Consider the following 14,580-nt stretch of genomic DNA (forward strand, 5'->3'; position numbering starts at 1 on the left):
CTGCCCCTGGGATGTGACAGCTGTGCAGGAGGACAGGCTGGGACTGACTGCATGGAAGGATTTGCAAGGCACTGGAAGCGGAATGTGCGTCAGCAGCGTGTCCTTGTGGCATTGAAGGCTTGCCTCTCCTGCTGGGCTGTACCAGCACAAGCTCAGCCAGCAGGGAGAGGGGAGGGTGATGCTCCTCTTCTGGATACTCAGGGACACATCTGGAGTGCTGTGCCTGGTTTGGGCTTTCTGGGGCAATAAGGATCGTGTCAAACTGAACTGACCAAGGTGGTCGGGGCTGGAGCGTGTGATGTGTGAGGAGATGCTCAGGGAGCCAGTTTTGTTCATCTGGTAGAAAAAGGGTTCATGGGAGGATCCCAGAGCTGTCTTCAGACAGAGCATGGAGATGGCCGGGCTCATTCTTGGGGGAGCAGAGGGGTAGGATAAAGGACAGGAAGAGAAAATCCTGTTAGATATTAGAGGGAAAAAATTGTAATGAAGTTAATTAGCCATTGCAGCAGGGATCCCATCTGAAATGTCCATCCTTGGACAAAGTATAACTGAATAATTCCCTGGGCAACATGGTCTCTGCTGAAGTTAGTCCTCCTGTGAGGGTTTTGGGGGATGACTGATGAACCTTGCAGAAGTGCTGTGGATCCACAATTCTCTTCTATTCCGCGGAGAACTGTTCTAGCAGAGACATGGAAATACTACTTAACCAAAGAATGTAGTTAAATATGTCACCAGGACTGGAATGTACTCATTGAAGAAGATCTCTTGTAGCAGAATACCACCAAGGATTTCACCACATGGAGAAAATGGAGATAAAAGGAGTTAGAGAAATGTCCCTGAGAATGTGTGTGAACCTGGACTGAAAACCACCCCAGGAATTTTCATATTGAATGGGTTGGAGAAGGCTGCTTTGCTGCTTTTCTGAGAAATAGAAATTAAGGAGAGATTGACAGGAAATATGTAGATTGTTGGGAATGTATGTCCTCTAATTTGAGGACTTCTCTGGCACCTTTTAATCATTTAGAGAGTAAGGGAAGAAAAGAACTCAGACATTACAGAAAAATTTTTGACTGAGCAAGCAGTTTAGAAATACTCAAAGAACATATTTAATTCAAAGTGTTGAATTTGTATTCAGAAAAAAATGTAGAGGAAATAAGCTGAGGATGCTGGAGGAGAAATTTGACTTCCTAAACGTAGCTGGTAAAAGCTTTGGGTAAATATAATTGCTTTCATGTTTTTTTCTTGTTGCCTTGCAGCTAGGTTTGAAAATTCTCCTGCTCTGCTCCTAAAGCTGAATAGAGACTTGCTTTAATAAAGCAGCATCAATTTGCTGTGTTCCATATTGCTTGGATGCAGAGAGAGGATCCTTTCCTCCTTGAGTTCCCCAGTGCTACCAGAGTTAAATTGGTGTGAGACTGCTGGGCTCCCCTTGAGCTGCTCCACTGCTGCTGCCTGGGGTTTGTGGCCTCTGTCCTCTTCTCTGAATATTGCCCTTTGATATCTGTCCTGGTTGGGTCTCTGCATGCAGGGTGAAACTAACCCCTCCCATAAAATCTGAATTAACAGCTAGAATACAAGCAGTGATACTGGTTGGGAAATAGAGTGAAGTTTCACTTTAAAAAATCCTTTAAATTCCCCAAAAAACTCAAACCCAACCAAACCAAAACAATCAAACCCAACCCCAACCAAACAAGAACAATCCCACAAACCACCAAACAACTATTTTTTTTTGCTTTGTACCATGGGAAAACAATTACAAATTTTAGGAGAACTATAAAAAATTATTTACTTGACATTACCAGCAACAGATGCATTTGTGCATTAAGAAATACTCCTTTTAAAACATGGAACCTTCCTCTAAAATATGTATATACTTCTGCAACAAGGCAGTGAACAAAAAATTGTTTTCATTGGGTCTAGATAGTGATGGAGCCTTTCTTTTATGTGAGCTACAGTTTTACTTCATGATGAAAAATGGGTCTGGCACAGAGTTCATGTCCAGTTGTGTTCAGGGTGTTGCTCTGGGGATGTTCAGCACCAGCTGGGTGCTCTTCTCTCAGTGCTCACATTGAATTCTGTTAGCCTGGGTTAGGTAACTTCCAAAATCTGAGTTTTCATCAGAGTCATTCAGGTTTGCTATTAAATTTCATGTGAGCCAACAAAGCCTTTCCAGGCAGGCCTGACATTTTGGCAAGGCCCCAGTAGGATTTTTAGCTGGTGCCAAATCTTTTATTTTTCTCGGCTATCAATGAAGCTGTTGTGGTAATGTGGGTTTTGTGAGCTGTGAGAATTTATGTGCACAAAGGGACCTGCTCTTTGCAGCGAACACTGGGAGCCCTGAGTCCAGGAGGAAGGGTAATTAAAGTTAATGAACCAGGGTAACCTTTCCATGGTGATGACCACTATCCTGATGGTAGGTAAGGGTCAGGGACTAGTCCCATTTTATAATCGCACTCTAACTCCGCACTTTAATTGGTGTTGGATTAAAAATTGGCCATTACCTCCATAATAGAAGTGGTTTGTGGATTTTAAAGGAGTTTTTCAAAGCTCTGCAAGTCTTGAGGAGCTTGTTCTTCTTGGGCTTGGCTTTGTGTTCTGTTTTAATGCAGTCTAAAAATGAAGTATTTTTAGAATTTGAGACCAGATAGTGCTGTTTCCATAATGGGAGCAGTTTGGTTATCTCTCCATGGCAGAACAGAAACTCCTTTCTTAAATGCTTCCCCTTTTCAAAGGCTTCATCTGGCTTTATCAGTGAGTCTGGGAAGCCTTAGAACTTGCTGTACACAGAGCAGTTGTGGGTTTGAGGTGACAGCCCTGAAACACTGACTTAAATTTGTGACTTGTACTCATTGGCTTTTGTGGCATTGGGTAAGTTACTTTATGCAAGACATTTCCCTTGAAGAGGATTTTGTACTTGATTTTTCTATGTAAGGGATGGACTAAACAGAAAAACTTTGCTGTTCCTATCTCTGAAATCTTGTTGATGTATAAATCCTGCACCAAACAGGGCACAGGCTGAGATGTCATTGATAGACTACATGCACAGGATCCAAAATGTTAAATATTGTTCATTTGTCTGTCTGGAATTTTAATCAGAAGGCTGTGGGTTTGATTGCCTCTTATGTAAATGTGGAAATAGAAAATGACTCTGAGAATTGGCTGTCTATCAATCCTAAAATCTTCCATTACTAAACCAAACCACATTTTTTTCTTGATGACTAGTTCCATTCAAAGAGCAGTGGTGTTTTAAGTAAAAAAAAAGAGTTTAAATTTATGTTCGGATAGTTTGTCTTTGTCACAGATGTTTTGTAGGCATTAGCCTGTTTAAACACATTCTCATTTTAAAATAAAATTAACTTTTTTTTTTTAATAGAAACTGTTTATTTGTTTGGTGGCTGGGATGGAACTCAGGATCTGGCTGACTTCTGGGCATATAGTGTGAAGGAAAACCAGTGGACTTGTATATCCAGGGATACCGAGAAAGAGGTAAGTTCTGCAAACATCCATATTTTTAAAAATACATCAATGGTTGCCCTCAAAAATGCCCCTCTTAAAGTACTTGTGTTGAAGTGCAGTATAAGGGTGAGAGCCACAGAGTTCAGACCTTCAAGTTCTGAAGACTTTTGAAATGCTTACGTGGGGAAAATATGAGCTGGAGGTGGCTTTGAAGTGCTAAGATTCCTGGAGGGGAAAGGTTTATTTCTCAAAAGCAGAAATGATTGGCCAAAAAATCAGCTCAGCAAGTAGAGCATGAGTTAAATAATTTTGTGTGGCTGAACAATCAGACTTATCGCAGAATCACAGAATGTTTTGGGTTGGAAGGGACCTTAAAGATCATCCAGTTCCAGCCCTGCTGCCATGGGCAGGGACACCTCCCACTGGAAGGTTCCAAGAACTTGCTAATGAACATTTCAGACCTGATCCTGGTGTTTGAGCTTCAGAAACCAATTGTTTATTTTTTTAGCTTCTGTCAAAAATGAATAGAAATGGACAACTACCAGATGGAAATCTGGAGGACAGGGGTTACTGCCAAAGGCTACACAACCCCGAGAGCTTTCGTGGAATTCATTTGAACCATTTTCCTTGGCCTGTTTTGCTCAGTATTTGACGTATGAAACCTGAAATGAATGTAGCTTGGGTTATAGGACCAGACAAAAAAAGTCCAAGACTTTGACTTCTGTAATTCATTTCAGTGTACACTGAAATCTTCAAATTTTGTGTGGTTATTGTATTTTGTGTTCATTACTTCTTTGTCAAAGGAAAATTCATGCTGCCTCTTCTTGGAGGTATGAAAAGTTTGAGATCCCACCACTTTTTGACAAATTCAGGAGTTGATTTCCTCGGCTATTTGAAAACATAAAAACATCTTGTTTCTCATTTGTATTTCTCAGTTTCTTGTCACAGCTAATTTTGTGAGCTTCCTTACCAGATTAAATAACATTTAATATTTTCCTTTTTTTTTCCATAGCAAAGGTTTTTTAGCGGTTGTGATCAAGTAGGACAAATAGCCTGAGCTGAAAAAAAAATAATAAAATCTCACAGGCATTTCCTGTAGCCCTCGAATCTCTGTGTCATGTACTTACTGATTGGAACATCCTTTACAAAATGAGCAATAACAAAACTGAACGTGATACTCTGGTTTCTGTCAGAGCTGTGGAGAGGTAAAATTCTTGTATTTATGTACTGTTTAGTCAAAAAGGGGTTGCTGTGTTTTCTTCCTGCATAAACCAGTTGGGTCAGTCTGGTGTTTATGGGATGCATTTCCTTCTTGCTGGGGTCGTGCCACATCCAGTTGAGTTTCTCTAAAGCTTGGGAGGACTGGCTGGGATGGGAGAAAGGTTGAATGCACAAAAGGAGAGCTGTGGAGGAGACACAGTAGAAGGGTTGTGAGTTGATGTGATTGAATGATTATAAAGGGATTTTGGAAGGTAGAATGTTAGCAGAGTGTTATGGAAGTTCAGGAAATTCAGATGAAAGATGGGAATGGTCTAGCGAGGAGAAGAAGAAAGAGGAGTTTTTAAAAAGTGAGACTTGCTGAATGTGTGAGGAGTTTTGAAGAAGAGATGTACTTAATAGAGAGAAGTATGGAGAAACGTGGCTTTGGAAAGGGAGTTCTGGAAGAACTCTCCATGACAAACTTGTGAGATGGGGTCCCTGTGAGCCCTGTGGAGTTCAACAAGGCCACGTGCAAGGTCCATTGCATGGACTGGGGCAATTCCAAGAACAGATAAAGGCCAAGCAGAGAATGGATCCAAAGCAGCCCCGAGGAGGAGGAGGAGGAGAAGGACGTGGGGTATTGGTGGATGAGAAGCTCAGAGGCCAAGCAGAGAATGGATCCAAAGCAGTCCCGAGGAGGAGGAGGAGGAGGAGGAGGAGGAGGAGAAGGACGTGGGGTATTGGTGGATGAGAAGCTCAACAGTTCTCAATGATGTGGACTTGAGCTCTTCTGCTCTGGAGCCAGGCTGGCAGAGCTGGGGGTGCTCACCTGGAGAAGAGAACGTTCCAGGGAGAGCTCAGAGCCTCTTACTGGGCCTTAAAGGATTTCAGGAGAGCTGGAGAGGGGCTTGGGACAAAAGCATGGTGTACCAGGACAAGGGGGAATTGCTTCCCAGTGCCAGAGGGCAGGGTTAGATGGGATATTGGGAAGGAATTCCTGGCTGGGAGGGTGGTGAGGCCCTAGCACAGGATACCCAGAGAAGCTGTGGCTGTCCCTGGATCCCTGGAAGTGTCCAAGGCCAGGTTGGATGGGGCTTGGAGCAACCTGGGATAGTGGAAGGTGTCCCTACTCACAGCAGGGGGTGGCACTGGATGGGCTTCAAAGTCCCTTCCCACCCAAAGCATTCTGTGATTCTGTGACACATTCAGCAGTGTTCAGGAGGCCCCCTGAACTGTAGTTCAGGGGTTTTCAGAAGGTACAGTGAGCTGGCAGCTGCTGTATTTGGAAACCAGCAATGGCTTTTGGTTTGTTTTTTTTTTTTTTTCCCAAAGAGATCTGGATGAAACCTGATTTAGAAATGAAAAGGTCAATCTCAAATGTTGAGAAGTATATTCAAAAACAAAGACTCCAGATGTTTCTCTAATAGGGACATAACTGCTCACAAACAATTTGCAAAAAGGAAATGTCTGTTGACATGGAATTTTAAAAAATATTCAGAGTAGATTCCAGTGGAGCTTAATCTTGTTTTGTTGTATTATGCTAGTTCTGCTTCTGGCTTTTTTATTCTAATTAATCAGTGACAGTGGTTAAATTAGCCACTCAGTAATTACACTTGGATAAGAGTGAAATATGGTGGAAGTTGCATCCTGTCCAGTGTTATTGTAGGGATAATGCAGAGTAATGTTTTTGGGATAAGGATACTGGGAGCTTCTGTTGCAGTGCATTACAAAAATGTTGTGTGGCCTTTTAAAAAAATGTTTTTGCTGCTGTTTTTCAGTGTTTTCCAGTGAGGTGTCTCTTTGTCACCCAAAACTGCATTTGGCTTTTTTAACAATTAGATACCAAAGCTGATTTTTCATAGCTCTTTTCCACAGACTCGTTGAATAGTTCAGTTGGAGAAGCCCTCTCAGATCAATTCCAACTGGTTCTCCCAGCACTTCCAAGGCCACTACTAAACCATGTCCCCAAGTCTCACATCCACATGGCCTTTGAATGCCTCCAGGGATGGGTGCTCCACCACTGCCTTGGGCAGGCGGTTCCAGGGATTGAAAACTCTTTCAGTGAAGAAAATTTTCCAAATATCCAAGCTCAACCTCCCCTGGTATAACTTGAGGCCATTTCCTCTCCTCCTGTCCCTGTTCCCTGGAGCAGAACTTGAGCCCCCCCCTGGCTGTCCCCTCCGGTCAGGGACTTGTGCAGAGCCACAAAGTCCCCCCTGAGCCCCCTTTGCTCCAGGCTCAGCCCCTTCCCAGCTCCCTCAGCTGCTCCTGAGGCTGCAGACCCTTCCCCAGCTCTGTTCTCTTGTCTGGATATACTCAAGCTCCTTGTGTCTGTCGTGTGTGTCTGGACAAAATGCTCAGGGCACTGCTGGAGTAGCTGATCACCTACAGCATGAAAACAGGGTCTGCAGGACCTGCTGGTGAGCACACCACCACTGCTGATGGCCAGAGAGACCCCACCATCCCTTCAGAGTATGGATCCAGCAGGATTCCCGCTGTGCTTGTCAAATCCTTGTCCTCAAGCCTGAATCCTTGCAGGGAGATGATCCATGGAGCAGCTCAGGACCTCTCAGCTTAGCCACAGCTTCTGTCTCTGGAGTGTGTGACAGCCCTGTGAATCAGCTGGCACGAGGCACAGCCAAAATGGGTTTCATTTAAGAGCCTTTAAGAGTTTCTACCCTGAATCAAGTGGAATGTTCTGACAAATGCTGTTGTCTTCAGGGTTTTTTAGTGGCTGTGAATCAACAGACCTCTTCAGGATTAAGGAGTAAATAGTTTTAAAAAAACAAACCTTGTCATTCTTTGGACATTTTTACTCTAGGCCAATGTCAGTTAACAGGAAAATTTCATGTGTGTGTTTTGATGTCTATTTCTAGTTTCCAAGCAGCAGCTTTTTCTTTTGAAGGGTAATTTAGTTAAAATCAGTGCAGGAGGACAGTTTTAAATGTAGGAGAGACATTTCATTTGGTGTAAATTGATAGTCAGGGGATTTTGAAATAGGATCAAAATGCTGAGGGGTGTTGATGCCTCTGGAGATCAGATAAATTAGGCTAAAGCAGTGTGATAGTTGGCATATTTTGTGTGTCTCTGGTGTTCCTCTACCTTGTTCTAGTATTTCCTAGAGACAAGAGATGGGGGGATCTCCCTTCAAGCAGTGTCACTGCACTGATTGGTACCTTCTGTGCTGCTTCTTGGAAAATACATTGACTCATCCTCATTCTGGCTTCTTCAGAGGAAAACCCTGCTCACAAATCAGCTCTGTGAAGGATGTGGAAATTGTGTAAATGGGTTAGGTTTAGGTGACACTGTGTTTCTCTCAAAAATAGTTGAAGTGTTTCCTTACCAAAGGTAGAAGTGAAGGTCTTGTCATGGTTTAACTGCTTGAGAGGATAAATCTTTGCTCACAATGAAGGAAAGTGTAGGTCAACAAGTGCCTCCTGTTCAGTAGGTTCAAAATGATGTAGAAAATGGGTATAGTGTGAGGTGACAGTTTGCTGTGAACAGAAAGTGCTTTTCCAGGATGCTGAAAGTAAAACTGACAAGTGTAGAAAGATTTCCTAATGGTGAGAGCCAGGGGGAATTTCAGCTGCTATTGTATTTCCAGTCAAATTTTCTCCAGTCTCTGCATGCATTTCTTTGCATTTGTTGACATGGATGAATTTACCCAAAGCTTTCAGTGTCATATTACCACAGAAGCATTTTTTGTAGGAGTTTGTGACACCTCTGACTCTTTTTTGGGTGTGATGCAAAAGTACATGAGCTCATCAATGTAAAGCTTTTACCCTGTGCTGTTTGAAGAATAGGAACTGAACTAGTCTCAAATATTGACTTCTTCCCACAGATGGTGATACAGTTTGGAAGACACATCAAGTGACTTGAGGGGCTTTTTCTTGAAAATATTGTGATGTTTACGTAGTTGAGATCTAATACAGCGAGTGTGCCATGTCCTACTGCTGAGCAGTTCCAGCGGTACAGATGCTCAGTTGTAGGAGATTCCTGGTGCTGCAAAAGCACATAGGGAGAAGGCAGCTGTCCCTGAAAGAAACTTGGATCCTGCAGACGTACCTCGGAGCCAACTCCCTAAATAGTGCAAATGCCTACAAAAGTAGGGACAAAGACAGCAGATGCTGGAGTGAACCAAATGAAAAGTATCCTGGGCTGATCCTAAATATCACAGGCTAATGGTTTATTTTCCTCCCTATTTAGTAGCATAATGGTTTGAAATGTTCTAAGCCAGTATTCTTTTACCAGAATGTTTGAGAGAGACTTTCACATATGCCTAACTGACATCCCCAGTGATTTCCACTTAGGCAGCCTAAAGCAAAAAAACCCTGTTAAGGGAGTAGCACCTCAGGTTTTTAAAATAATTTATTTTTAAATAAACTTTTTGGAAAAGGTTTTCAGCTTTTAAAGCTATTCTGTTTGCCTCAAGAGTTCTGTCCTCTTAATCCTTTTTTTTTTTAACTCTGACATTTTTTTAAGGAAAAGATCATCCATATTTGAAAACAGCTTCAGGTCTTAAGTTATTCAGTTCCTTCACTAGGTGCCTGTATTTCTTGCTTCCAGCGTGAAAAAAACCTCAGAAAACCAGCCAAACTTCAGTTATTCCTCACACCAGGTGTTTGAATGTGTGGAGGTCCTTTTCCTCCACACTCTGCTGTTCAAGTCTTTTGGAGAAAGGAACATTAAATAAATGCCTTGTGCCCAGAGTTCTGGAGGCTGCACAGTTCTGGCAGCCCTGGAGCTTGTGCGTGCCAGTCTTCAGGTTATGCTGAATTTCCAAGTCATCATAAAGCTTTCAGTTGCAAAGTAAAACTACTTTTAGTCCTTGAAGTAATGCATCAGGCAGAGTTGATTTGTGGCGTTTATGTTCCGATAAAAATCACCACTTCAACTGCAGCTTATGATGAGTTTAATGCTCTGATCTCTGGTCTGGAATGGAACTTTATTTTACTTACATGGCTTTATTAGGACATTATTGCATCATCCTAAATGCATTTTGCAATTCCCTGTAAATTGTAGATGAGGCAGCGTAGAGTCATTCTTGGGTGGCTGTGGATGCATCCTGGGGGGAAAATGGCATTACAGGATTTTCAGGTAAAGATTTAGTGAAGAGATTGCTGTTGGTACAAGGAATTCTGATTTATATCCTTTTGGCTTTTAAAGACACAGAAATATGCACCTGTGAGATGAGCCAGCTGGAATGCCAGGACCCCAGCATTTCACACTGAAGGGATTAAAAGAAAAGGAGTTTAAAGAAATAGGAGAATATGTAGAGGTGGAAGGAAAACTTAACTCTTTTGCCGGTGAGTGAAAATAGCTTCACACACCAGTCAACTTGCCTTGGGAGTAATGTCTTATTACAGCTACACTGTTACATTTATGTTACATTAACATTGCTCAGTCTGTACAAATACAGAAATCCCTGAAGAAATATCAGTTATCCCAAGGTGGTAACATAGAGAAAAGCAGTCTCAAGTAGTATCACAGACAAATCTGTAGCTAAATTGTCTGTATAATTACGTGCTTGAAAATGTAGTAAGTTTTTGTGGACCTTGCTACTGAGATATTTCAGCAACTGGGTTTTGGAGGTAATTGGGAATTGAACTTTCTGGAGTGTCTCAAGAGAACTTATTGGCACAGTGGCTGGTGCAGTGATGTGTTGAATTCAGATCTGTCTGAAAGAGCTTACGGTGTTTAATAGGACTTAATCCTTGAATTTTCCAGGGCTTGCGTGTGATGGAGATGTTACTGATACTGGGCTCCAGGAAATTAAAGAGCCACTTTTACAACTTCCCAACAACACCTTCAGGTGCAAACTACTGTTTTGTCACAGCTCAAAACTGTCTTCACTTTCTCAGAAACATCTGAGAGCCTGTGGCTGGACTTAGAATTTCATGTTTGTCTATCACCGGCGTCTCAAGGACAATTAATTACAAAAAAAGAACAACTTCGAAGGATTTGGACTTAGAATATTTCATGTTTGTCTATCACCGGCGTCTCAAGGACAATTAATTACAAAAAAAGAACAACTTCCAAAAGTGTAGCTTTGCTTGTAACCTTTGTGGCTAAACAGTTCATAAGCAACCAGTTAAATTTTTTCAGCCTTCTGGTCTGCAAGTGGGGCTGTAGCTCAGCTGAGTAGTTTGTGTCTATGGAAAAATCTCTCTTGGCTGGACCTTCACTGGCCATTGTTACTGGTAATGAGAGGACAGCGTGAACTTGTGATGCATGCAAAAATGACCTCATTCAACATCCTGCAATTGTTAATGGGGTTAGTTAAATTCAACACACGAGGGACGTTGTCCTGAGGGCCCATCTCGGAGCTGGTGAAAGCTCTGGTTCTCTGGTGAGTTGTCTGTTACATTTCATCAGTGTTGCTGAAAGCAAAGCAGTGGATGTGGAACAAACTGACAATTTACTTGGTAAAATTTAAGAAGTTGAAACTTTTTTCACATTTCTCCAGTGTAAGCAGTGCTTTGTTTGCAGGTGAATTGTGCCTTTTGTTAGAAATAGCACAGAACTGATGTCCTTTTGCTGCAAGGTCGCCATGTACTGAGGTATTCCTTCAGTACTTCTCTTGTTTGCATTTGTAAGCTGAATCACAAAGGTTGGATGACTTTTATTTTTGACTGTAAACTAAAGCCTGCACAAGACCTTCATACACATTCCTGCAACCTTCTTCAAATAAATTAAAGAATTGCAGAATGGTTTGGGTTGGAAGGGACCTTAAAGATCAACTCCCACCCCCTACCATCCACTGGGACACCTTCCACTATCCCAGGTTGCTCCAAACCCCATCTGACCTGGCCTTGGGCTCTTCCAGGGATGGGGCAGCAACAGCTTCTCTGGGTACCCTGTGCCAGGCCCTCACCACCCTCCTGAGCAGAGAATTTCCTTCTAACAGCTGATCTAAATGTCTTCTTGTTCAATTTAAAAATATTCCACCTTGTCCTGTTACTATCTGCCTGTGTAAAAAGTCCCCCTTCATCTATTTTTATAACCCTATTTTAAATACTGAGTGGCCACAGATTATTTCCCACTATTTGCATGCTTGAAGATGTGGGAGCTTTTTCCCCTTCTCACTGGCTTTTAAGATGTTTTACTGCAGCATAAGATCCATGGTGTTATGCATTGCTGGAAGGCCTTGATGATACCCTGGTGTGAGAGCAGAGAGCTCAGGAGATCCAGGAATGTGGCTCCTGCACTGGTAATTCTCTGGCAGTGGCTGCCAGAGCTGTTTCTGCACTGTAGGAAATCTCAGGCAGCACAGCTGTCAAAGCACAGTGTTGGTGCTTTGGAAAGTTCAGCTGTGTGGACACACTTGGTCTTTAGAGGTGCCTTGATCGGGGCACATCAGAAGCCAGAAAATCATGTATTAATTCATTCCTTTATGAAAATACTCTCAAATGAGTTATTTCTACAGGCAGGTGGCACAGAGGCTAATATATAATAATTTCATGAGAACAGAACATTATCTATTTGTTTTCATAGCAATGCTCATGGGCTGTGCTGTGATAAACCTGTGCTGATCCCTGAAGGATGGAGCAAAGACTCAGAGTCAAGTTCGTGTCAGACTGGAAGGGTTGGGCTGTCAAGGGTCATCAAATCCAGCCCACTGCTGTCATAAGGATTGTGTTGTATGATCTCTGAGCCTGATCATTTGACTTATAAGCTCATTGAACCGTCTTTCAAAAATAGAACATCAGGCCATTTATTTTTTTAATTCTAATTTAAGCAGGGAAAGTATCTTTGTGGCAGTCTCAGCTCAAGGCCACGCAGCATCAACAGTGGGAAATTAGGACTGTCCCAAATGTAAGGATGCTTTGGGAAGGGGAAAAAGAAAACTTCATCCTGTTAAATTTTATTGTTTGCCCACCTTGAAGAGATGTGCACACAAAACTGTGTGCTAAAAGCTGCCTCTGACTTTAATCTGCTCCATCATGTCTGAGTCAGATGCCCAGAAAGGACTTTACTGGTAAATCTATCCCGTGGCATCGCTGTAGGAGGGCACCAGTAAGCAGATTAGCCATAGCTCAGATTCTGTGTCAGCTGCCTGACCGAGGGTGTCTTCCTGTCTTGGCTGTGCCTGGACTTATTAATAGTTAATTATAACTTTTTAATATCCAAACCTAATATTTATCATAAGGAATTTAACTATCTTTTATGAAAAATTGTGTCAATTCCTGCTTTTCCAGTACTGGTCTTGAGGAGTTTTCAGCATGATGGCTCTTAGGTAGATTCTTTTATATTTCTTAGGCTTCACAAAATATTTTTGACAGAACATATTTAATTTATGTGTAACAGTTTTCTAGAGAAGCTGTGGCTGCCCCATCCCTGGAAGTTTCCAGTCTCAGGGGCTTGGAGCAGCCTGGGATAGTGGAAGGCAGGGGAGCGGGACTGGATGAGCTTTAATGTCCCTTCCAACCCAAACCATTCAGTGGCTGATGAACTTGCATGTTCTCAAAAATATTCTTTATAACTGGTAAAGCACCCTTAAAATCTAGTTGGAATATCTGTTACTTTTATGAATAGTGACAAGAATTGTGGAATGTTAAAGGTTGGAAGGGACCTTAGAGATCATCTAGTCCCAGACCCCTGCCATGGTTAGGGACACCTTCCACTAGACCAGATTGCTCCAAGCCCCATCCAACCTGGCTTGGACACTTCCAGGGAATTTTTGCAGAGTAATTTAAAGAATGGAGTGTACATTGAGTATCCAAAAATGTTTCTTGGAGCTAAACTCTCTTCTTAGGATCCTAGAAACATTCGGTCCTTTGCTGCATTTACCCTGTGTGACATCCAAAGGTTTTTAATCCTTGTGTTGTAACTGTCTAGTCTTGGACATCAAATGACACAGGTGGCACTGATGTCTGCCATCATACAGAGTAAGAAGTTGGGATGTGCTGTTTGAGGGAGGGTCTTTCACACTGAAGAAATCCTTACAGAGTGCTCTGAGCCCCTGCAATGTGCCTGTGCTGGGCTGCTCTGGCCTTGTGATGCTCCTGTTGTGTGACTGGACGTGCAGGACCCTCCCTCTGGTGGTTTGGTGCTCCTGGCACATCATCAGTGATTTCGTAGGTGATAGGAATGATACATCAGCACCTAGCTCCTGTTTTGTGTTTTGTGTTGAGGGACCATACAAATCCTCTATGCTACCATAAAAAAAAGATAATAGATTAAATTATTTCCTTATGTTTCTGGCACCTTTCGATTATGGAAAACTTAAAATGCCTTCTGTGAATAGCCTGTATGGGATGAAAGTACTTTATTTTGTTGTATGGCTGCAGTTGTTTCTCTTGCTGAATTTAGTGCTCATCTAGAGCAAAGCAAATCTTTGCTGCGGCTCAGATTAAACATTTTGGGAGCGCATTAGCTGTAGACTGGCATTGATAAAGCACTAACAAGCTCTAATCTTAAAGCACATGGACTTGAATTAATGCCAGGAATAATATGCATTTCCTTTCATTTTCAAGTTTGTGGAGAACTTTCCTCTTTTTTTTGGGGGGGGGGGGGGGGGGGAGGAGGAAACGAATTATAGTCCAAAACTGGGAAATGAGAGCAATTAATCTCTGCAGTTGTGTGTAGGCAGGAGGGACTATTTGTTGCCTGACAGGGTGCTCTCAGGACTGGAAACAAAGTAGGTTGTTTGTGTCTTTTTATGTCCTCGTCCTAGTTTGCTTTAGGACAAGAGCATTTACCTCATGACGCTTATTTTTGAACTTCATACTGGAGGCAGTGTTCACATTCCACTCAGTCTTTTACAGGACCAAGAACGGAGAATTAGTCAGCTGTTCTTTGTTTTTATTTCCCTGACTCTTGAACAGGATCCAGGCTTGCTCCTGAGGTTTTTCATCTGGATTGGTCTGAATAAAACAGATTTTTCTTGCAACTGAAACCCCTTTATTTGCAAAAGGTTATGAT

At 42.3% G+C, this 14,580-nt stretch overlaps 1 protein-coding gene across 5 annotated transcripts in view; it reads left to right on the top strand.

Moving 5' to 3' along the window:
* Positions 1-14,580, top strand: part of MKLN1 (muskelin 1) — a 102,701-nt gene that overhangs the window by 46,412 nt on the left and 41,709 nt on the right. For all 5 annotated transcript variants that reach the window (XM_039704373.1, XM_039704374.1, XM_039704375.1 and 2 more), the window contains one exon: positions 3,374-3,486. In XM_039704373.1, coding sequence (XP_039560307.1) covers positions 3,374-3,486 — 113 coding nt within the window. The remainder of the gene's footprint in view (positions 1-3,373; positions 3,487-14,580) is intronic.

The sequence above is a fragment of the Passer montanus genome, unplaced genomic scaffold, assembly GCF_014805655.1.
Source record: "Passer montanus isolate IOZ18808 unplaced genomic scaffold, ASM1480565v1 scaffold173, whole genome shotgun sequence".
In the NCBI taxonomy this organism is placed as follows: Eukaryota; Metazoa; Chordata; class Aves; order Passeriformes; family Passeridae; genus Passer; species Passer montanus.